Source organism: Balaenoptera musculus, chromosome 3 (genome assembly GCF_009873245.2).
Source record: "Balaenoptera musculus isolate JJ_BM4_2016_0621 chromosome 3, mBalMus1.pri.v3, whole genome shotgun sequence".
Lineage (NCBI taxonomy): Eukaryota > Metazoa > Chordata > Mammalia > Artiodactyla > Balaenopteridae > Balaenoptera > Balaenoptera musculus.
The window spans coordinates 114,230,032-114,255,046 of NC_045787.1; the positions used below are offsets into that span (position 1 = coordinate 114,230,032).

General features: G+C 37.9%; 1 protein-coding gene across 11 annotated transcripts in view; it reads right to left on the reverse strand.

Moving 5' to 3' along the window:
* The window catches only part of FAM13B (family with sequence similarity 13 member B), a 111,735-nt gene that overhangs the window by 41,547 nt on the left and 45,173 nt on the right, over positions 1-25,015 (reverse strand). For all 11 annotated transcript variants that reach the window (XM_036849327.1, XM_036849317.1, XM_036849318.1 and 8 more), the window contains 2 exons: positions 24,123-24,278; positions 22,231-22,363 (listed from right to left, as the gene is read on the reverse strand). In XM_036849327.1, coding sequence (XP_036705222.1) covers positions 22,231-22,363; positions 24,123-24,278 — 289 coding nt within the window. The remainder of the gene's footprint in view (positions 1-22,230; positions 22,364-24,122; positions 24,279-25,015) is intronic.

The window sequence follows — 25,015 nt, forward strand, 5'->3', positions numbered from 1 at the left end:
GATGTCATCAAAGGGCATTCAGGGACTTCCCTGGTGGCGCACTGGTTAAGAATCCGCCTGCCAATGCAGGTGACACAGGTTCGAGCCCCGGTCTGGGAAGATCCCACATGCCGTGGAGCAACTTAGCCCATGCACCACAACTACTGGGCCTGTGCTCTAGAGCCCGCGAGCCACAACTACTGAGCCCACAAGCCACAACTACTGAAGTCCACGTGCCTAGAGCACATGCATCACAACAAAAGAAGCCACCACAAGGAGAAGGCTGTGCCCCGCAACGAAGAACAGCCCCCACTCGCCACAACTAGAGAAAGCCCACGCACAGTAACGAAGACCCAACACAGCCAAAAAATAAATTTATTAAAAAATTTTTTAAAACGTGGAGCCTGAAGATGTGACTGAATTGCTGCAATCTCAAAATAAAACTTTCACAAATGAGGAGCTGCTTCTTATGGATGAGCAAAGAAAGTTGTTTCTTGAGATGGAATCTACTCCTGGTGAAGGTGCTGTGAAGATCATTGAAATGACAAGTAAGGATGCAGAATATTACATAAACTTAGTTGACAAAGCGCTGGCAGGGTTTGAGAAGACTGATTCCAACTTTGAAAGACTGACTCCAACTTTGAAAGAAGCTCTACAGTGGGTTAAATGCTATCAAACAGAACTGCATGCTACAGGAAGGAAGAGTAAATTGATGCGGCAAACTTCATTTCTGTGTTATTTTAAGAAATTGCCACAGCCACTTCAACCTTCAGCGATCACCATCCTGATCAGTTAGCAGTCATTAACAGGCAAGACCCTCCATCAGCAAAAATATTACAACAACTCACTGAAGGCTCTGATGATGATCAGCATTTCCTAGCAATAAAGTATTTCTTTTTTTTAATTAATTTATTTATTTATTTATTTATGGCTGTGTTGGGTCTTCGTTTCTGCGTGAGGGCCTTCTCCAGTTGCGGCGAGCGGGGGCCACTCCTCATCGCGGTGCACGGGCCTCTCACTATCATGGCCTCTCTCGCTGCAGAGCACAGGCTCCAGACGCGCAGGCTCACTAATTGTGGCTCACGGGCCCAGCTGCTCTGTGGCATGTGGGATCCTCCCAGACCCGGGCTCAAACCCGTGTCCCCTGCATTGGCAGGCAGACTTTCAACCACTGCGCCACCAGGGAAGCCCCTAAAGTATTTCTTAATTAAGGTATGTACATTGTTTTTTAAGACATAATGCTACTGCACACTTAATAGACTATACTATAGTGTAAACATAAATTTTATATGCACTGGGAATCAAAAGAATTTGCATGACTCACTTTATTGTGATACTCGCTTTATTGTGGTGATCTGAAACTGAACCTGCAATATCTCCAAGGTATGCCTGTACTAAAACCTAAGAAAAAACATTATAAGAAAAGAAAACAACAAACTAGTATCTCTCATTAACATAGATGCAGAGTAGGAGGACACAGAGTTCCTGTCTCCTCACAACTAGGGCACCTACCCGGTCTGGTGGGGGACCTCCAACACCCAAAGGGATGGGAAGAATCCCAGCACGACTGGGTAGGACATGGGGGAAAGGAAAGGGAGAGGAAAAATGAAGGCGGGATGGGACTGGCACCCCTGAGGGGCAGCTGGGGGAAGGGAGGGGTTCCCACGATCAGAGGGACACACCAACGGTGCATGGATCAGTGGGGATGGGGAGAGACCTTTGGGGGATCGGTGGATCACAGGGGAACAAGGCTAGTGTCTACTCTGCCCACCTGGGCCCCGGCAACCCTGCTGGGGTCCTGGGCCTGAGCCTCTGCCCTCTGCGGCCCCCTCCGTCCACAAAGAGCCTAAGCCGACCACTCCCACCCCCACCCAGGGCCTTTTCTGGCTTTTCGGCCATTGTGGTTGTGTTTTGCCTTATTGTTGTTTCATTTATATTTTTATTTTTTTGAATACATTTTTTATTTTTCTAATTTTATTTTATTTTTTATTCTTTGTTATTGTTCTGTTCTTTTTTTTTCCCCCCCGTCGGCGCCTCAAAGCTTGCAGGATCTTGGCTCCCAGGTCAGGTGTCAGGCCTCAGCTCCAGTGGTGGGAGCACCAAGTCCAAACTGTTGGATGAACAGAGAACCTCAGACCCCAGGGAATACTAATCTGTGTGAGGTGTCCTGGAGGTCCTCATCTTGGCACCGAGACCAACTCTAACCAACTGCCTGCAAACTCCAGGACTGGACGCCTCAGGCCAAACAACCGGTAAGATGGGAACAGAGACCCACCCACCAAAAAAAATGACACGACAAACAAGTATGCTACAGACGAAGGTGCAAGGTAAAAACCTTCAAGACCAAATAAATAAAGAAGAAACAGGCAACCTACCTGAAAAAGAATTCAGAGTAATGATAGTAAATATGATCCAAAATCTCGGGAATACAATAGAGAGATGGACCGAGAAAACACAAGAAATGTTTAACAAGGATCTATAAGAACTAAACAACAAACAAACAGTGATGAACAACACAATAACTAAAATGAAAAATACACTAGAAGGAATCAATAGCAGAATAACTGAAGCAGAAGAATGCATAAGTGAGCTGGAACACAGAATGGTGGAAATAACTGCTGAGGAGCAGAATAAAGAAAAAAGAATGAAAAGAAATGAGGACACTCTCAGAGACCTCTGGACAACATTAAATGCACCAACATTCGAATTATAGGGGTCCCAGAAGGAGAAGAGAAAGAGAAAGGGTCTGAGAAAATATGTGAAGAGATTATAGTCGAAAACTTCCCTAACATGGGAAAGGAAATAGCCACGCAATTCCAGGAAGTGAAGAGAGTCCCATACAGCATAAACCCAAGGAAACAAACACCAAGACACATATTAATCAAACTAACAAAAATTAAATTCAAATAAAAATTATTAAAAGCAGCAAGGGAAAAGTATCAAATAACATACAAGGGAATCCCCATAAGGTTATCAGCTGATTTTTCAGCAGAAACTATGCAGGCCAGAAGGGAGTGGCAGGATATATTTAAAGTGATGAAAGGGAAAAATCTACAACCAAGATTACTCTACCCAGCAAGGATGTCATTCAGATTCGATAGAGAAATCAAAAGCTTTACAGACAAGCAAAAGCTAAGAGAATTCAGCACCACCAAACCAGCTCTACAGCAAATGCTAAAGGAACTTCTCTAAGTGGGAAACACAAGAGAAGAAAAGGACCTAGAAAAACAAACCCAAAACAATTAAGAAAATGGTGATAGGAACATACATATCGATAATTACCTTAAATGTGAATGGATTAAATGCTCCAACCAAAAGACACAGACTGGCTGAATGGATACAAAAACAAGACCCATATATATGCTGCCTACAAGAGACCCATTTCAGACCTAGGGACACATACAAACTAAAAGTGAGGGGATGGAAAAAGATATAACATGTAGATGGAAAACAAAACAAAGCTGGGTAGCAATACTCATATCAGATAAAACATACTTTAAAATACAGACTGTTACAAGAGACAAGGAAGGACACTACATTATGATAAGGGATCAATCCAAGAAAAAGATACAACAATTGTAAATATTTATGCACCCAACATAGGAGCACCTCAATACATAAGGCAAATGCTCACAGCCATAAAAGGGGAAATCGACAGTAACACAATAATAGTGGGAGACTTTAACACCCTGCTTACACCAAGGGACAGACCATCCAGACAGAAAATAAATAGGAAAAACAAGCTTTAAATGAAACAAGAGATAAAATACACTTAATTGATACTTACAGGACATTCCACCCGAAAGTGTCAGAATACACTTTCTTCTCAAGTGCACATGGAACATTCTCCAGGATAGATCATATCTTGCGTCATAAGTCAAGCCTCGGAAAATTTAACAAAACTGAATTCCTATCAAACATTTTTTCTGACCACACTATGAGATTAGAAATGAATTACTGGGGGGACACGTTCAAGATGGTGGAGGAGTAAGACGTGGAGATCACCTTCCTCCCCACACATTCATCAGAAATACATCTACATGTGGAACAACTCCTACAGAACACGTACTGAATGCTGGCAGAAGACCTCAGACTTCCCAAAAGGGTCTTCGTGCTCCGGCCGGGTGTCAGGCCTGTGCCTCCGAGGTGGGAGAGCCGAGTTCAGGACACTGGTCCACCACAGACCTCCCGGCTTCACATAATATCAAACAGCGAAAGCTCTCCCAGAGATCTGCATCTCAACGCTAAGACACAGCTCCACTCAACGACCAGCAAGCTACAGTCCTGGATATCCTATGCCAAACAACTAGCAAGACAGGAAAACAAACCCCACCCATTAGCAGACAGGCTGCCTAAAATCATAATAAGGTCACAGACACCCCAAACAAACCATCGGACACAGTCCTGCTCACCAGAAAGACAAAATCCAGCCTCATCCACCAGAACACAGGCACCAGCCCCCTCCACCAGGAAGCCTACACAACCCACTGAATCAACCTTAGCCACTGGGGACAGACACCAAAAACAACGGGAACTACGAACTTGCAGCCTGCGAAAAGGAGACTCCAAACACAGTAAGTTAAGCAAAATGAGAAGACAGAGAAACACAGCAGATGAAGGAGCAAGGTAAAAACCCACCAGACCAAACAAATGAAGAGGAAATAGCAGTCTACCTGAAAAAGAATTCAGAGTAATGATACTAAAGATGATACAAAATCTTGGAAATAGAATGGAGAAAATACAAGAAATGTTTAACAAGGACCTAGAAGAACTAAAGAGCAAACAAACAATGATAAACAACACAATAAATGAAATTAAAAATTCTCTAGAAGGAATCAATAGAATAACTGGGGCAGAAGAACGGATAAGTGACCTGGAAGATAAAATAGTGGAAATAACTATCGCAGAGCAGAATAAAGAAAAAAGAATGAAAACAATTGAGGACAATCTCAGAGACCTCTGGGACAACATTACATGCACCAACAATCAAATTATAGGGGTCCAAGAAGAAGAGAAAAAAAAGGGACTGAGAAAATATTTGAAGAGATTATAGTTGAAAACTTCCCTAATATGGGAAATGAAATAGTCAATCAAGTCCAGGAAGCCCAGAGAGACCCAAACAGGATACATCCAAGGAGAAATACACCAGACACATACTAATCAAACTATCAAAAATTAAATACAAAGAAAAAATATTAAAAGCAGCAAGGGAAAAGCAACAAATAACATACAAGGGAATCCCCATAAGGTTAACAGCTGATCTTTCAGCAGAAACTCTGCAAGCCGGAAGGCAGTGGCAGAACATATTTAAAGTGATGAAAGGGAGAAACCTACAACCAAGATTACTCTACCCAGCAATGATCTCATTCAGATTCGATGGAGAAATTAAAACCTTTACAGACAAGCAAAAGCTAAGAGAATTCAGCACCACCAAACCAGCTCTAGAACAAATGCTAAAGGAACTTCTCTAGGCAGGAGACACAAGAGAACGAAAAGACCTACAATAACAAACCCAAAACAATTAAGAAAATGGTAATAGGAACATACGTATCGATAACTACCTTAAATGTAAATGGATTAAATGCTCCAACCAAAAGATACAGACTGGTTGAATGGATACAAAAACAAGACCCATATATATGCTGTCTACCAGAGACCCACTTCAGACCTAGAGGCACATACAGACTGAAAGTGAGGGGATGGAAAAAGATATTCCATACAAATGGAAATCAAAAGAAAGCTGGAGTAGCAATTCTCATATCAGACAAAATAGACTTTACCATAAAGACTATTACAACAGACAAAGAAGGACTCTACATAATGATCAAGGGATCAATCCAAGAAGAAGATATAACAATTGTAAATCTTTATGCACCCAACATAGGAGCACCTCAATACTCTTACTCCTAATCTGATACTTTCCTTAAGTGCTCATTTTGTTAAAATATACTGCTATAGAGTGTTCTGGGCCTTAGACCTCAAGTGGTGATGAATGTATAGTAGTTCCATGGTTGTAAAATGGAAATAAGCTAATAAGAAGGTTGGGCTCTAGACTAATTTCCCCTCCCCTGCCTTGGCCAAAGTATACTCTAAAGATTAAAGGTGGTCTTAAAAGGGAAAACTTTTGAGGCAGCCCTCCATGTGATTCTAATAGTCTGCAGGAATTTAAACTTATAAGCCTGCTGTGCTGTGCTTTAACTAGCTCTGTTCACATGTGAATTGAAGCTTTCATTAAAAGACCCAAGTAAAATTGGATAAGTAAACTTCATTAAAGGTTTCCTGCTATCAATTTTAGGAAGACAAATCTTTTCTTCCTAAAGAAAGGCGAATACTTGGCCTTTGTAGACAGGAAATATTCCAGAGGCTGAAACACCCCATGCCCATCCTGGGAAGCTGCATGGAAGGTCCTGGCTTTTAAGTTCCCCTTTGTTTTCAGTGTTCACATGAGGTAAGCCTTTTTGTTTTAGACCTTGGATCTATGAGATACAATTAGAGTGTCTGAGCAGGAAGGCTAATGCTACACACAGTGGGTGATAGATCTGAAATGACTGACTATTCCATCTTAAGAGCAGTATTAGGTCTGTAACATCTTTGGGAAGTTGTTTTTCTTTACCAGAACTTGGGGTCTTAAAAGTTCTAGTGAAGTTGAGCAATGTTAGGACTGGGAAAGTTTCAGGGTACAGTGGCAAAAAAAAAAAAAAAAAAAAAAATGCTAACAGCCATAAAAAGGGAAATTAACAGTAACACAATCATATTAGGGGACTTTAACACCCCACTTTCACCAATGGACTGATCATCCAAAATGAAAATAAATAAGGAAACACAAGCTTTAAATGATACATTAAACAAGATAGACTTAATTAATATTTATAGGACAATCCATCCAAAAACAACAGAATACACTTTCATCTCAAGTGCTCATGAAACATTCTCCAGGATAGATCATATCTTGGGGCACAAATCAAGCCTTGGTAAATTTAAGAAAACTGAAATCGTATCAAGTATCTTTTCTTACCACAACGCTATGAGACTAGATATCAATTACAGGAAAAAATATGTAAAAAATACAAACACATGGAGACTAAACAATACACTACTAAATAACCAAGAGATCACTGAAGAAATCAAAGAGGAAATCAGAAATTCTAGAAACAAATGGGAAAAAAAACAACCCAAAACCTATGGGATACAGCAAAAGCAGTTCTAAGAGGGAACTTTATAGCAATACAACCCTACCTCAAGAAACAAGAAACATCTCAAATAAACAACCTAACCTTACACCTAAAGCAATTAGAGAAAGAAGAACAAAAAAACCCCAAAGTTAGCAGAAGGAAAGAAATCATAAACATCAGATCAGAAATAAATGAAAAAGAAATGAAGGAAACAATAGCAAAGCTCAATAAAACTAAAACCTGGTTCTCTGAGAAGACAAACAAAATTGATAAACCATTAGCCAGACTCATAAAGAAAGGGAGAAGACTCAAATCAATAGAATTAGGAAAGAAAATGGAGAAGTAACAATTGACACTGAAGAAATACAAAGGATCATGAGAGATTACTACAAGCAAGCCTATGCCAATAAGATGGACAAGCTGGAAGAAAGGGACAAATTCTTAGAAAAGCACAACCTTCAGAGACTGAACCAGTAAGAAACAGAAAATACAAACAGACCAATCACAAGCACTGAAATTGAGACTGTGATTAAAAATCTTCCAACGAACAAAAGCCCAGGACCAGATGGATTCACAGCTGAATTCTATCAAACATTTAGAGCAGAGCTAACACTTATCCCTCTCAAACTCTTCCAAAATATAGCAGAGGAAGGAACACTCCCAAACTCATTCTATGAGGCCACCATCACCCTGATACCAAAACCAGACAAAGATGTCACAAAGAAAGAAAACTACAGGCCAATATCACTAATGAATCATAGATGCAAAAATCCTCAATAAAATACTAGCAAACAGAATCCAACAGCACATTAAAAGATCATACACCATGATCAAGTGGGATTTACCCCAGAAATGCAAGGATTCTTCAATATATGCAAATCAACCAATGTGATAAACCATATTAACAAACTGAAGGAGAAAAACCATATGATCATCTCAATAGATGCAGAAACAGCTTTCAACAACAGCAACACCAATTTATAATAAAAACCCTCCAGAAAGTAGGCATAGAGGGAACTTACCTCAGCATAATAAAGGCCATATATGACAAACACACAGCCAACATCATTCTCAATGGTGAAAAACTGAAACCATTTCCTCTAAGATCAGGAAGAAGACAACGCTGTCCACTCTCACCACTATTATTCAACATAGTTTTGGAAGTTTTAGCCATAGCAATCAGAGAAGAAAAAGAAATAAAAGGAATCCAAATCAGAAAAGAAGTAAAGCTATCACTGATTGCAGATGACATGATACTATACATAGAGAATCCTAAAGATGCCACCAGAAAACTACTACAGCTAATCAATGAATTTGATCAAGTTGCAGGACACAAAATTAATGCACAGAAATCTCTTGCATCCCTATACACTAATGATGAACAATCTGAAAGAGAAATTAAGGAAACACTCCCATTTACCACTGCAACAAAAAGAATAAAATACCTAGGAATAAACCTACCTAGGGAGACAAAAGACCTGTATGCAGAAAACTATAAGACACTGATGAAAAAAATTAAACATAATGCAAACAGATGGAGAGATATACCATGTTCTTGGATTGGAAGAATCAATATTGTGAAAATGACGATACTACCCAAAACAATCTACAGATTCAATGCAATCCCTATCAAATTACCAATGGCATTTTTTACGGAACTAGAACAAAAAATCTTAAAATTTGTATGGAGACACAAAAGACCCCAAATAGCCAAAGCAGTCATGAGGGAATAAAACGGAGCTGGAGGAATCATACTCCCTGACTTCAGACTATACTATAAAGCTACAGTAATCAAGACAGTATGGTACTGGCACAAAAACAGAAATATAGATCAATGGAACAGGATAGAAAGCCCAGAGATAAACCCACGCACATATGGTCACCTTATTTTTGACAAAGGAGGCAAGAATATACAGTGGAGAAAAGACAGCCTCTTCAGTAAGTGGTGCTGGGAAAACTGGACAGCTACATGTAAAAGAATGAAATTAGAACACTCCCTAACACCATACACAAAAATAAACTCAAAATGGATTAAAGACCTAAATGTAAGACTGGACACTATGAAACTCCTAGAGGAAAACATCGGAAAAAACACTCTTGGACATAAATCACAGGAAGATCCTTTTTGACCCTCCTCCTAGAGTAATGAAAATAAAAACAAAAATAAACAAGTGGGACCTAATTAAACTTAAAAGTTTTCCACAGCAAAGGAAACCATAAACAAGACGAAAAGACAACCCTCAGAATGGGAGAAAATATTTGCAAATGAAACAACGGACAAAGGATTAAACTCCAAAATATACAAAGAGCTCATGCAGCTCAATATCAAAAAATCAAACAACCCAATCAAAAAATGGGCAGAAGACCTAAATAGACATTTCTCCAAAGAAGACATACAGATGGCCAAGAGGCACATGAAAAAATGCTCTACACCACTAATTATTAGAGAACTGTAAATCAAAACTACAGTGAGGTATCACCTCACACCAGTCAGAATGGTCATCATCAAAAAATCTAGAAACAGTAAATCCTGGAGATCGTGTGCAGAAGAGGGAACGCTCTTCTACTGTTGGTGGGAATGTAAATACAGCCACTATGGAGAACAGCACAGAGGTTCCTTAAAAAACTAAAAATAGAACTACCATATGACCCAGCAATCCCACTACTGGGCATATATCCTGAGAAAACCATAATTCAAAAAGACACATGCACCCAAATGTTCACTGCAGCACTATTTACAATAGCCAGGACATGGAAGCAACCTAAATGTCCATCGACAGATGAATGGATAAAGAAGATGTGGTACATATATACAATGGAATATTACTCAGCCATAAAAAGGAACGAAACTGGGTCATTTGTAGAGATGTGGATGAACCCAGAGTCTCTCATACAGAGTGAATTAAGTTAGAAAGAGAAAAGCAAATATCGTATATTAACACATATATGTGCAATCTAGAAAAATGGTACAGATGAACCTATTGCAGGGTAGGAATAGAGATGCAGACGTAGAGAACGGACTTGCGGTGTGGACACAGGGAGGGAATTGGGAGATTAGGATTGACATATATACACTACCATGTGTAAAATAGATAGCTAGTGGGAACCTGCTGTATAGCTCAGTGCTCTGTGATGATCTACATGGGGGGATGGGGGTGGGGGGGTGGGAGGGAGGTCCATAGGGAAGGAATATATGTATACATATAGCTGACTCACTTCATTGTACAGCAGAAACTAACACAACATTGTAAAGCAACTATACTCCAATTAAAAGAAAAAATATATAGATGCAAAAATCCTCAACAAAATATTAGCTAATCAAGCACCTAAACACCTACTAAAAGAACTATACACAACAACCAAGTAGGATCTATCCCAGGTATGTAAGGCTGGTTCAGCATTTGAAAATCATATAATGTAAGCTATCATCAACAGGCTGAAAAAGAAAAATCACATGATCTTATCAAGAAATGCAGAAAAAGCATGTGAGAGTCAGCTCTACCCACCACCAGAGCTTCCCATCAAGCCTCTTAGATAGCCTCAACCACCAGAGGGCAGACAGTAGAAGGAAGAAAAACTACAATCCTGCAGCCTGTGGAACAAAAACCACATTCACAGAAAGATAGACAAGATGAAAACGCAGAGGGCTATATACCAGATGAAGGAAAAAGATAAAACCCCAGAAAAACAACTAAATGAAGTGGAGCTAGGCAACCTTCCAGAAACAGAATTCAGAATAATGATAGTGAAGATGATCCAGGACCTCGGAATAAGAATGGAGGCAAAGACCGAGAAGATGCAAGAAATGTTTAACAAAGACCTAGAAGAATTAAACAACAAACAAACACAGATGACCAATACAATAATTGAAATGAAAACTACACTAGAAGAAATCAATAGCAGAATAACTGAGGCAGAAGAACGGATAAGTGACCTGGAAGACAGAATGGTGGAATTCACTGCTGCAGAACAGAATAAAGAAAAAAGAATGAAAAGAAATGAAGACAGCCTAAGAGACCTCTGGGACAACATTAAACATAACAACATTCACATTATAGGGGGTCCCAGAAGGAGAAGAGAGAGAGGAAGGACCCGAGAAAATATCTGAAGAGATTATAGTCGAAAACTTCCCTAACATGGGAAAGGAAATAGCCACCCAAGTCCAAGAACCGCAGAGAGTCCCATACAGGATATACCCAAGAAGAAACACAGCAAGACACATAGTAATCAAATGGGCAAAAATTAAAGACAAAGAAAAATTACTGAAAGCAGCAAGGGAAAAAGGACAAATAACATACAAGGGAACTCCCATAAGGTTAACAGCTGATTTCTCAGCAGAAACTCTACAAGCCAGAAGGGAGTGGCATGATATACTTAAAGTGATGAAAGGAAAGAACCTACAACCAAGATTACTCTACCCAGCAAGGATCTCATTCAGATTCGATGGAGAGATCAAAAGCTTTACAGACAAGCAAAAGCTAAGAGAATTCAGCACCACAAAACCAGCTCTACAACAAATGCTAAAGGAACTTCGCTAAGTGGGAAACACAAGAGAAGAAAAGGACCTAGAAAAACAAACCCAAAACACTTAAGAAAATGGTCATAGGAACATACATATCAATAATTACCTTAAACGTGAATGGTTTAAATGCTCCAACCAAAAGAAACAGGCTTGCAGAATGGATACAAAAACAAGACCCATATATATGCTGTCTACAAGAGACCCACTTCAGACCTAGGGACACATACAGACTGAAAGTGAAGGGATGGAAAAAGATATTCCATGCAAATGGAAATCAAAAGAAAGCTGGAGTAGCAATACTCATATCAGATAAAGTTGACTTTAAAACAAAGAATGTTACAAGAGACAAGGAAGGACACTACATAATGATCAAGGGATCAATCAAAGAAGAAGATATAACAATTATAAATATATATGCACTCAATATAGGAGCACCTCAATACATAAGGCAACTGCTAACAGCTATAAAAGAGGAAATCGACATTAACACAATAATAGTGGGGGACTTTAACACCTCACTTACACCAATGGACAGATCATCCAAATGAAAATAAATAAGGAAACAGAAGCTTTAAATGACACAATAGACCAGATAGATTTAATTGATATTTATAGGACATTCCATCCAAAAACAGATTACACTTTCTTCTCAAGTGCGCAGGGAACATTCTCCAGGATAGATCACATCTTGGGTCACAAATCAAGCCTCAGTAAATTTATCAAAATTGAAATCATATCAAGCATCTTTTCTGACCAAAACACTATGAGATTAGAAATCAATTACAGGGAAAAAAATGTAAAAAACACAAACACATGGAGGCTAAACAATACATTACTAAATAACCAAGAGATCACTGAAGAAATCAAAGAGGAAATCCAAAAATACCTAGAGACAGATGACAATGAAAACACGATGATCCAAAACCTATGGGATGCAGCAAAAGCAATTCTAAGAGGGAAGTTTATAGCTATACAAGCCTACCTCAAGAAACAGGAAAAATCTCAAGTAAACAATCTAACCTTACACCTAAAGAAACTAGAGAAAGAAGAACAAACAAAACCCAAAGTTAGCAGAAGGAAAGAAATCATAAAGATCAGTGCAGAAATAAATGAAATAGAAACAAAGAAAACAATAGCAAAGATCAATAAAACTAAAAGCTGGTTCTTTGAGAAGATAAACAAAATTGATAAGCCATTAGCCAGACTCATCAAGAAAAAGAGGGAGAGGACTCAAATCAATAAAATTAGAATTGAAAAAGGAGAAGTTACGACACCGCAGAAATACAAAGCATCCTAAGAGACTACTACAAGAAACTCTATGTCAATAAAATGGACAACTTGGAAGAAATGGACAAATCCTTAGAAAGGTATAACCTTCCAAGACTGAACCAGGAAGAAATAGAAAATATGAACAGACCAATCACAAGCAATGAAATTGAAACTGTGATTAAAAATCTTCCAACAAACAGAAGTCCAAGACCAGATGGCTTCACGGGTGAATTCTATCAAACATTTAGAGAAGAGCTAACACCCATCCTTCTCAAACTCTTCCAAAAAATTGCAGAGGAAGGAACACTCCCAAACTCATTCTATGAGGCCACCATCAGCCTGATACCAAAACCCGACAAAGATACTACAAAAAAAGAAAATTACAGACCAATATCACTGATGAATATAGACACAAAAATCCTCAACAAAATACTAGCAAACAGAATCCAACAACACATTAAAAGGATCATACACCACGATCAAGTGGGATTTATCTCAGGGATGCAAGAATTCTTCAAGATACGCAAATCAATCAATGTGATACACCATATTAACAAATTGAAGAATAAAAACCATATGATCATCTCAATAGATGCAGAAAAAGCTTCTGACAAAATTCAACACCCATTTATGATAAAAACTCTCCAGAAAGTGGGCATAGAGGGAACCTACCTCAACATAATAAAGGCCATATACGACAAACACACAGCCCACATCATTCTCAATGGTGAAAAACTGAAACCATTTCCTCTAAGATCAGGAACGAGACAAGGATGTCCACTCTCACCACTATTATTCAACATAGTTTTGGAACTCCTAGCCACGACAATCAGAGAGGAAAAAGAAATAAAAGGAATACAAATTGGAAAAGAAGAATTAAAACTGTCACTGTTTGCAGATGACATGATACTATACATAGAGAATCCTAAAGATGCCACCAGAAAACTACTAGAGCTAATCAATGAATTTGGTAAAGTTGCAGGATACAAAATTAATGCACAGAAAACTCTTGCATCCCTATACACTAATGATGAAAAATCTGAAAGAGAAATTATGGGAACACTCCCATTTACCATTGCAACAAAAAGAATAAAATACCTAGGAATAAACCTACCTAAGGAGACAAAAGACCTGTATGCAGAAAACTATAAGACACCGATGAAAGAAATTAAAGATGATACCAACAGATGGAGAGATATACCATGTTCTTGGATTGGAAGAATCAATATTGTGAAAATGACTATACTACCCAAAGCAATCTACAGATTCAATGCAATCTCTATCAAATTACCAATGGCATTTTTTATGGAACTAGAACAAATCATCTTAAAATTTGTATGGAGACACAAAAGACCCCGAATAGCCAAAGCAGTCTTGAGGGAAAAAAACGGAGCTGGAGGAATCAGACTCCCTGACTTCCGACTATACTACAAAGCTACAGTAATCAAGACAATATGGTACTGGCACAAAAAAAGAAACATAGACCAATGGAACAGGATAGAAAGCCCAGAGAGAAACCCACACACCTATGGTCAACTAATCTAGGACAAAGGAGGCAAAGATATACAATGGAGAAAAGAAAGTCTCTTCAATAAGTGGTGCTGGTAAAACTGGACAGCTACATGTAAAAGAATGAAATTAGAACACTCCTTAACACCATACACAAAAATAAACTCAAAATGGATTCGAGACCTAAATGTAAGACCAGACACTATAAAACTCTTAGAGGAAAACATAGGAAGAACACTCTTTGACATAAATCACAGCAAGATCTTTTTTGATCCACCTCCTAGTAAATGAAATGAAAACAAAACTAAACAAATGGGACCTAATGAAACTTCAAAGCTTTTGCACAACAAAGGAAACCATAAACAAGACGAAAAGACAACCCTCAGAATGGGAGAAAATATTTGCAAACGAATCAACGGACAAAGGATTAATCTCCTAAATATATAAACAGCTCATGCAGCTCAATATTAAAGAAACAAACAACCCAATCCAAAAATGGGCAGAAGACCTAAATAGACATTTCTCCAAAGAAGACAGACAGATGGCCAAGAAGCACAAGAAAAGCTGCTCAACATCACTAATTATTAGAGAATGAAAATCAAAACTACAATGAGGTATCACGTCACACCAGTTAGAATGGGCATCATCAGAAAATCTACAAACAACAAATGCTGGAGAGGGTGTGGAGAAAAGGGAACCCTCTTGCACTGTTGGTGGGAATGTAAACTGATACAGCCACTATGGAGAACAATATGGAGGTTCCATAAAAAACTAAAAATAGAATTACCATATGATCCAGCAATCCCACTACTGGGCATATACCCAGAGAAAACTGTAATTCAAAAAGACACATGCACCCCAATGTTCATTGCAGCACTATTTACAATAGCCAGGTCATGGAAGCAACCTAAATGCCCATCGACAGACAAATGGATAGAAAAGTTGTGGTACATATATACAATGGAATATTACTCAGCCATAAAAAGGAACGAAATTGAGTCATTTGTTGAGACGTGGATGGATCTAGAGACTGTCATATGGAGTGAAGTAAGTCAGAAAGAGAAAAACAAATATCGTATATTAATGCATGTATGTGGAACCTAGAAAAATGGTACGGATGAACTGGTTTGCAGGGCAGAAGTTGAGACACAGATGCAGAGAACAAACGTATGGACATCAAGGGGGGAAAACCGCGGTGGGGTGGGGATGGTGGTGTGCTGAATTGGGCGACTGGGATTGACATGTATACACTGATGTGTATAAAACTGATGACTGATAAGAACCTGCAGTACAATCAAACAGAAACACTAATACTAAAAAAAAAAAAAAAAAAAAAAGGAATGAAATACTGACACACACTACAGCATGGCTGAACTTTGAAAGCATGGTCTCACTGAAAGAAGCCAGACATGACAGGCCACATATTGAATGATTCCATTTCTATGAAATGACCCAAAGAGGTAAATCCATGGAGACAGAAAGCAGAGCGGTGGTGACCAGGGACTGGGGTGACAGGATGAGGAATGACTGCTTATTGGGGGGGTGGGATTATCTCTTGTGTTGATGAAAATGTTCTAAAATTGGTTCTGGTGTTGGTTGCACAAGTCTGTGAATATACTATAAACCACTGAATTGTGTACTTTAAAAAAAAAAAAAGGAAAGAAAAAGCATGTGACAAAATCTAACACTCACTCATGATAAAAACTCTTAGTAAACTAGGAATAGAGGGGACTTTTTCAACTTGATAATGACTGTCTACAAAAAACCTACACCTAACATCATACTTATTTATAGAGTTTATAGAGTTTATAGAGTGAGAAACTCTATAAACTTTCCAAATGAGTTCAGGTACAAGGCAAGGATGTCCCCTCTCACCACTCCCTTTCAACACTGTATTAGAAGTCCTTGCTAATACAGTAAGGCAAGAGAAGGGAAAAAAGGTTAGCAGATTGGGAAGGCGGACATAAAACTATCTTTGTTCACATATGACATGATTGTCTATGTAATGTAGAAAATCTGAAAGAATTAACAAAAACAATCTCCTGGAACTAATAAGTGATTATTAGGTTGCAGGATACAAGGTTAATAAACAAAAGTCAATTGCTTTTCTATACACCAACTGCATTCTGAAATTAAAACACAATACCATTTACATTAGCACCCAAAAAAGTGAAATATTTGGGTATAACATTTATATGAGGGGGACTTCCCTGGTGATACAGTGGTTAAGAATCCATCTGCCAATGCAGGGGACACAGGTTCGAGCCCTGGTCCAGGAAGATCCCACATGTCGCAGAGCAACTAAGCCCATGCGCCGCAACCACTGAGCCTGCGCTCCAGAGCCTGTGAGCCACAACTACTGAGCCCGTGCACCACAACTACTGAAGCCCACGCACCCTAGAGCCTGCACACTGCAACTACTGAGACCACACGCCACAACTACTGAAGCCTGAGCACTCTAGGGCCCACGTGCCACAACTACTGAGCCTGCGTTCTGCAACTACTGAAGCCCATGCACCTAGAGCCTGTGCTCTGCAACAAGAGAAGCCACCGCAATGAGCAGCCCGCACACCGCAACAAAGAGTAGCCCTTGCTCGCTGCAACTAGAGAACACCCGCACGCAGCAACGAAGACCCAAAGCAGCCAAAAAAATTTTTAATTAATTAATTAATTTTTTTAAAAAAGATCTATATGAGGAAAACTACAGAACTCTGAGGCACTAAATCAAAGAAGAACTAAATAAATACAGAAATATCCCATTTTCATGGATTGAACACTCAATATTGTCAAAATGTCAGTTCCTCCCAATTTAATGTACAGATTCAATGCAATCCCAATCAAAATCCCAGCAAGTTGTTTATGGATATTAACAAACTGCTTCTAATCTTTATGGGGGGAGGTAAAAGACCTAGAACAACCAACACAATACTGAAGGAGAAGAACAAAGTTGGAGGACTGATACTACCTGACTTCAAGACTTATTATAAAGGAACAGTAGTCAAGACAGTGTGGTACTGATGAAAGAATAGACAAAGAGATCAATGGAACAGAATAGAGAGCCCAGAAATAGACCCCCATAAGTATAGCCAACTGATCTTTGACCAAAAAGCAAAGGCAATATAATGGAGCAACGACAGTCTCTTCAACAAACGGAATTGGAGCAAATGGACACCCACATGCAGAAAAATGGATCTAGGCAGAGATCTTACACCCTTCACAAAAATTAATTCAAAATGGATCATAGACCTAAATGTAAAACACAAACTATAAAACTCCTAGAATATAACACAGAAGAAAACCTAGGTGACCTTGGGAATGGTGATGCCTTTTTAGATACACCTCCAAAAACACAATCCATAAAACAAGTAACTGATAAGCTGGACTTCATTAAAATTAAAATCTTCTGCTCTGCAAAATTTGATATCAAGAGAATTAGAAGACAAGCCACAGACTGGAAGAAAATACTTGCAAAAGACACACCTGATAAAGGACTGTTATACAAAAAAAGCAAAGGACTCTTAAAACTCAATAATAAGAAACAACCCTTGAGACACAGATGTAGAGAACAAACATATGGACACCAAGGGGGGAAAGCGGCGGGGGGTGGGGGGATGAATTGAGAGATTGGGATTGACATATATACACTAATATGTATAAAATGGATGACTAATAAGAACTTGCTGTATAAAAAAATAAGTAAAATAAAATTCAAAAATTCAAAAAAAAAAAAAGAAAAGAAACAACCCAATTGAAAACTGGGCCAAAGACCTTAAAATACTTCTCACCAGGGAATTCCCTGGCGGTCCAGAGGTTAGGACTTGGCACTTTCACTGCAGAGGCTGGGGTTCGATCCCTGGTTGGGGAACTAAGATTTCACAAGCGGTGTGGCACAGCCAAAAGAAAGAAAGAACTAAAACTCAATAACAAGAATACAAAACCCAATTAAAAAAAAAAAAAAAAGACTTCTCACCAAAGAAGATATACTTCTTTATATAAGAGATGGCAAAGAAGCATATGAAAAGATGCCCCCACATCATATGTCATCAGGGAAACGCAAATTAAAATACTGAGATACAACTACATACCTATCAGAATGGCCAAAATCTGGAACCAAATGCTGGTGAGGTTAGAGAGCATTAGGTACGCTAATACAATGCTGGTATGAATGCAAATTGGTAAAGCCATTTCAGAAGACAGTTGGCAGTTTCTTATAAAATTCATACTGTATGATCCATCAATTACACTCCTTGGTATTTACCCAAAGTAGTTAAAAACTTAAGTCTACACAAAAACCTGCACACAGATGTTTATACCAGCATTATTCATAATTGCCAAAACTTGGAAGCAACCAAGACGTCCTTCAGTAGGTAAATGGAGAAATAAACTGTGGTACATACAGACAATGGAATACTGTTCAGCACTAAAAAGAAATGAGCTATCAAGCCACAAAAAACACACAGAGGAACCTTAAATGCACATAACTAAGTAAAAGAAGCCAATCTGAAGCTACATACTATGTGATTCCAACTATATGACATTCTGGAAAAGGCAAAACTATAAAGACAATAGAAAGATCAGTGGTTGCTGGTGGGATGGGGTATGAACAGGCAGAGCACAGTTTAAAAAACTCGGTATATTATATATTTTTCCAAACCCATGAAATAGACAGCACCAAGAATGAACCCTAAGGTAAACTAGACTTTGAGTGATTATGGTATGTCAGTGTAAGTTCACTCTTGGTAAGAAATGTACCATTCTGGTGAGTGATGTTGATAATGGGGGAGGCTATACATATGTGGGGGCAGGGAACATATGGGAAATCTCTGTACCTCCCTCTCAATTTTGTTTGTAAACCTAAAACACCTCTAAAAATAGTCTCTTAAAAAAGAAAAAGAATTCCTGCTTTCTTAAAGTAACTAATACACCAACTTCATTCAGCAAATCTACTGAGTTGCCTACTATCTGCCAGGTGACATTTATTTGTTTGGTCATATAGTCCACAAATACTTAATGAATACATACTATGTGTTCTAGATAATGGGGATGTAATAATAAACAAAACAGATGAAAATCTCAGCCCTCATGAAGTTCACAGTCTAATGATGGGAAACAAACTAATAATAGATATGTGCAATGGTGACAGAACTATTAAGGGGTAAGGGGGGCAGACAGTGAAGAAGGACAGAAAGTTCAGAGACTGGATGGGGGTAGGTCAGTGAGAGGGCCTGCTAATACATACAGAGTAATGAGATTTGGCCTGAGAAGGTAAAATTGAGGAAAAATCTGCAGGATCAGATGAGGAAACAAGCCATAGGGATATCTGGGCAAACAGCAATCCAGATAGCACCTTAAGACTGAACTGTCTCAATTATAACTGTCCATCAGTCCGTGTTTCCCTACTGCCTATTGCTATATTTTTATACCTAGATGGCACTGGAAGGTTCTGAGATGAGAACTGACATTACGTAATTTTCATTTTAAAAGGATCACTCTGGCTGCTGCTCAGAACAGACCATAGGGCGGAAAAGATAAGATCAGTTAGGAGGCTGTATTAATCTAAGTGAAATGAATGGACCTGTGTGGTGGCAACGGAAACATTAAAAATGGTCAGACTCTATATAAACTTCAAAGGTACAATCAGTAGGTCTTTGTAACGGACTAGATGTGCAGTAAGAAAGAAATCAAGGACGACCCAAGGCTTTTGGCCTATGCATGTAGAAGGAGAAACTGCCGTTTACTGAGATTTTAAAGACAAAAGGAAGAACACATGTGTCAACAAGATTACAAGTACAGTTTGGTGCGTGTTAAGGTGTTTATAAAATGTTTATATGATGTTTATTAAGATATTAAGATGTTTGTAAGATATTCAATGTTGAGTACAACAGCTGGGTATAGGAATCTATAAAGTTCAAGAGAGAGATCTGGACTAGAGACAGAAACCTGGGAGCCTTTAGCATAGCTGTGATCACATAGTATGTAGCCTTTTCAGATTGGCTTCTTTTACTTAGTAATGTGCATTTAAGGTTCCTCCATGTTTTTTTGTGGCTTGATAGCTCATTTCCTTTTAGTGCTGAACAGTATTCCATTGTCTGTATGGTATTTAAAACCATTAGACTAAATGAGATTACCAAGGGAGTGAATGAAAATTAGTGACCTGAGAATTGGGCCCTGGGCCATACTAAATTTGAGAACATGAAAAGCAATCAGCAAAGGGATAGAGCAGCCAGTCAAGAAGAAAAAAAAAAATCCAGAGGAGTGTGATATCCTGAAAGCCAAGTGAAGAAAATGTACCCAGGTAGTAGGCATAATTAATTGAATCAAATTGTGCTCTTAGGTCAAGTAAAATGTGCAAAAGACATAATTAGTGATTTGCAAGAACAGTTTCAGAGGAATGTTAAGGGTAAAGGTTGCATGGAGTGGACTCGAGATAGAATGTAAGGAGAGAAATTAAACAGACACAGACAATTTATTCAAGTAATTTTATTACAAAGGAAAGCAGAAAAATGGTGGTGTAGCTAGAGTGGGAAGAAGGGTCAAGAGAGGGTTTTTTCCTAAACATGGGAAAAGTAACAGCCAAAATATTTTACACTGATGGGAATGATCCAGTAGACAGGCAGAAACCGATAAACCAGGAAAGAGCAAAGAGACAACAACAGAAGCAATAACCAAGAATAGATGAAAAGAGATTAATCGAATACACCAGTGGAAGTAAGAATATTAACACACAAGTAATATACAAGTCCAGTAAAAGTAACAGCAGCAGCTTAACTTTTGTAAAATGTTTTCCAGTTTATAAAATAACTTTATACTTTTACTTCTTTGGATATTTATAACAATCCTGTAACAGAGGTATGACCTCCCACTTATATAAAGAAAAGCAAAGAACAACTCAGAGAAGTTAGGTAACTTGGTCAAAGTCACACTGCTATTAAGAGGCAAAGCCAGAACACAAATCTCTATAAATTCCTTATTACAGGTATGTTAGCTTATGATTTAGAATGAAAACATGCTGAAGAAAATTTCCTCATTCATTAAGTATATTATCTTAAAAAGTGTTAACAAGGGACTTCCCTGGTGGTCCAATGGCTAAGACTCCGTGCTCCCAATGCAAGGGGCCCGAGTTCGATCCCTGGTCAGGGAACTAGATCCCACATGCCGCAACTAAGAGTTCACATGCCATAACTAAAGATCCCGCATGCCGCAATGAAATCCCGTGTGCCACAAGTAAGACCTGGCACAGCCAAATAAATAAATATTTTTAAAAAATAAAAAAATAAGAATAAAAAGTGTTAACAAAACTAAACTTTGAAACATGTCTTAGAAAAATGTTGCTTTGTACATTTATTGAAATTATTTTAAAAACAACGTTACTACTAAAAATTGTGACAGTGAAAATTTACTTTTTAAATGATGTTCATGGGTTTTCCATAATTATGAAAAGATCTTATGTTCTTCAGGAAAATATCTGGGACATACAGGGCTTTTAAAAAGAACAAAATTCAACCATAATACCACCAACCACCTTAGCTGACACTGTAATTTGTTTCCTTCCAGGAAAGTATTTTAAAATAAGGTGTTTTATATTTACTTCTCTACTCAATGATGGCTCCTGACCTCTACTGAGAGTATGTATGTTCCTGGGACTTATAATCAAGACAAACATGTGTAACAGCAAAGATACTGAACTATGGCTTCTGGTATCAAAGGAACACATGAAGCAATCACAATTGTAATCTAGTACACCTAACACAGAGATCTTTAAGTCTTAGCATTTCTTACCTGGTTATTTTCTTCATCCTCAAATACAAAATCTTGCTGCATAACTTCATTGTCTAAATTAGTGCTAGCCACAGGTTCTGAACAGTCTCTGTTACATTCACTGGCATTAATAATACCATCAGCAATATCAACCCTAGTAATGAAGATTAAAAAGTCAGATCAGGCCACATGTTGAATACGTAATGCCTTTAAAATAAATAAATAAAAGTAATAATCTGCAAATTCTCCTTGTCAAAGAAAATTTGTCTTTTTCATAAAGAGCCACAGTTTCTTTATCTTGCCAAGTTAGATTATTAAGTGTACAAAGTTTATTTTTGTCTCTCCATGGGATGTTGTGAGGAACCTACCTGGTTTGCTATCCACTTTGAATATTTTCAAAAGCAAATGAATGGTTTTAAAAATAATTTATGTGCCAAAATAATGATTTCCCTTATAAATGCATACTCTAAATCATAATAATGACCTGTTTACTGATTAAAATACAAGTCTAGCACTAGGTACCAGAGTGTCCAACACCTTATCAAGTACAACAGGAATAGCTTCCTACTGCATATTTTTTCATCTTATATAATTTAGAATATGCACAACACTGCAGGGTTTTGTTTACAAAGATGATACCACTATCAATGAGAATGTGAGTTATTTCCATAATACTGCCTGAGCATGGGCATAGGTTTTCAGCATCTCTAGCTAACCTAAGGGCAAACTCCAAGAAATCTGCTTATATTATATCCTTTGAAACATTTTCCTACTATTTCCAACTTTTAGATACTGCTTCTTACCTTCATATTCAACTCAAATACTCCCTACAGATCCATGTGTATAGTTCAAATCATGCCTTCAAAGCACATAAATCAGGGCCATCATATCGAGCTGCACAGGCTGGTGATGCCATCCATGCAGACTACAATGGCACACCTACAGTTGTACAATACGGTATTCCATAAACATATTCCAAGCATTGGTTTTTATATCCATTAATTTTTCAGTTTCATTTCATATTTGATAGCTAGTCTAGTATACTTGACACATTTGGCCTTTTAAAAATCTAATTCTTAACAACAAAAACAGAATTCTACCCAGTCATCAATTTTTTTTGCCTTCCTATGAATTCTCCAAATTTGGGTACATCTTTCTTAAGATCATGATCGATGTTGCTCTGTAGACCTGTCCCCAAAACAAAAACTGATCAACGTAAACTATGAAATCATTGCACTGTGGTCTCAGAGAAAGGAACCTATATATCCTAAAGTTCAGGGCTGAGGTAATAGGAAAGGAGATGAAGCTTTTGTCATTTAGAGGTAACAAGTCAGCTGAAAAGTGGAGTAACATCACACATCACACAGTACATAGAGTACTTCTAACTTACACAAATTCAATTATTAACAGCTAACCTAAAACAACAGCATGTAGGGAGCGCAAAGGCTGGAGGCAGGTGATAAGTTAAATAGCAAAGGATGATTCCATCTACCATTTCACTCAATGACCACGTGCACTAGGAGTGATGTCAATCTGCTGTCCCTGTACCTATCTGTCTGGATAACTGCATGCCATGGTGTGACCATCTGGAGAACAGAATATAGTTCTACTTTTTTTAAAGTTATTTTTCATATAACATGAATCCTAAAAGTAAGCTTGCTACTTCATCTGGTGTTCACAGGCTGTGTTGGACTTAATGCCTACTACCTTAATGGAAGACTTATGAGATTTTCAATGTTAAGAAGTATACACAATTTATATGCAAGTATATACAAAGTCACTTTTCACACTGACTTTCAGAAATGCTCAAGTAAGATGACACCCCATCATTTAAGAAAAGATACAGTTTTTTAAAAGAAAAAACAATTTTATAGCTCAATAAATAACAGTAAAATGTTTTAAAAGTTTCTTACTGGTTATTAGATCCTTCCCCATCACAATTAACACTTCCTGCTTCATTATTACACACCAGACTTTGTTGTTGTAAATTCTTAAGATCATGATCTATGTTGCTCTGCAGATCAAAAAGGTGCTGTTCCACAGCTGCTCTAATTGTTCTTTCTAAAATGCTATAAAACAGAACACATTTTAGTGAGAAGCAGTCACCCTAACTAGTTATTTGGTCACATAAACACAAACTTTAAAATGTACAACCAGTTTAAAAAAAAATTTATAATGGTATTTAAATGAACAGGCTAGAGGGGAAAAAGAAATAGGAAAACATAATATTGGCTTAAATTTTAAAATGAAATTTGCCCAAATAAGATATACAAATCAATCATAATGTCACTATTACTACTGAGGCATGAATGATCACTTGTCCCAGTAATTCACTCCTCACCTTAATACATATAAAGCCATTTAAAAAGACTTTTCAGGGAATTCCCTGGCAGTCCAGTGGTTAGGACTCCGCGCTTCCACTGCAAGGAGCACGGGTTCGATCCCTGGTCGGGGAACTAGGATCCCGCATGCTGTGTGCCACGGCATGCATGCATGCATGCATACATACATACATAAATAAAGCAGCCATTAAAAAAAAAACTTCATAAAAAAGCTCTTTTGATATTTTCAATCATTTCAGAAGATCAAAAAAAATCATCTGAAAAAAAGTTCATCTTTATTTTGTATGTGAGTGTAATTCATTCCTTCTTCATTTGTTCTGACCTAAGTACATAAAATACTGGTTTCACTGCCTTATGTACAATCCTTCCTCTAAAGTAAGTACAATAAATACATGATTTTAATTTCTACAGTTTAGTAATATTTTTTAAAAAATTTTAAATTGTCTTCTGTAAGTATACTACTT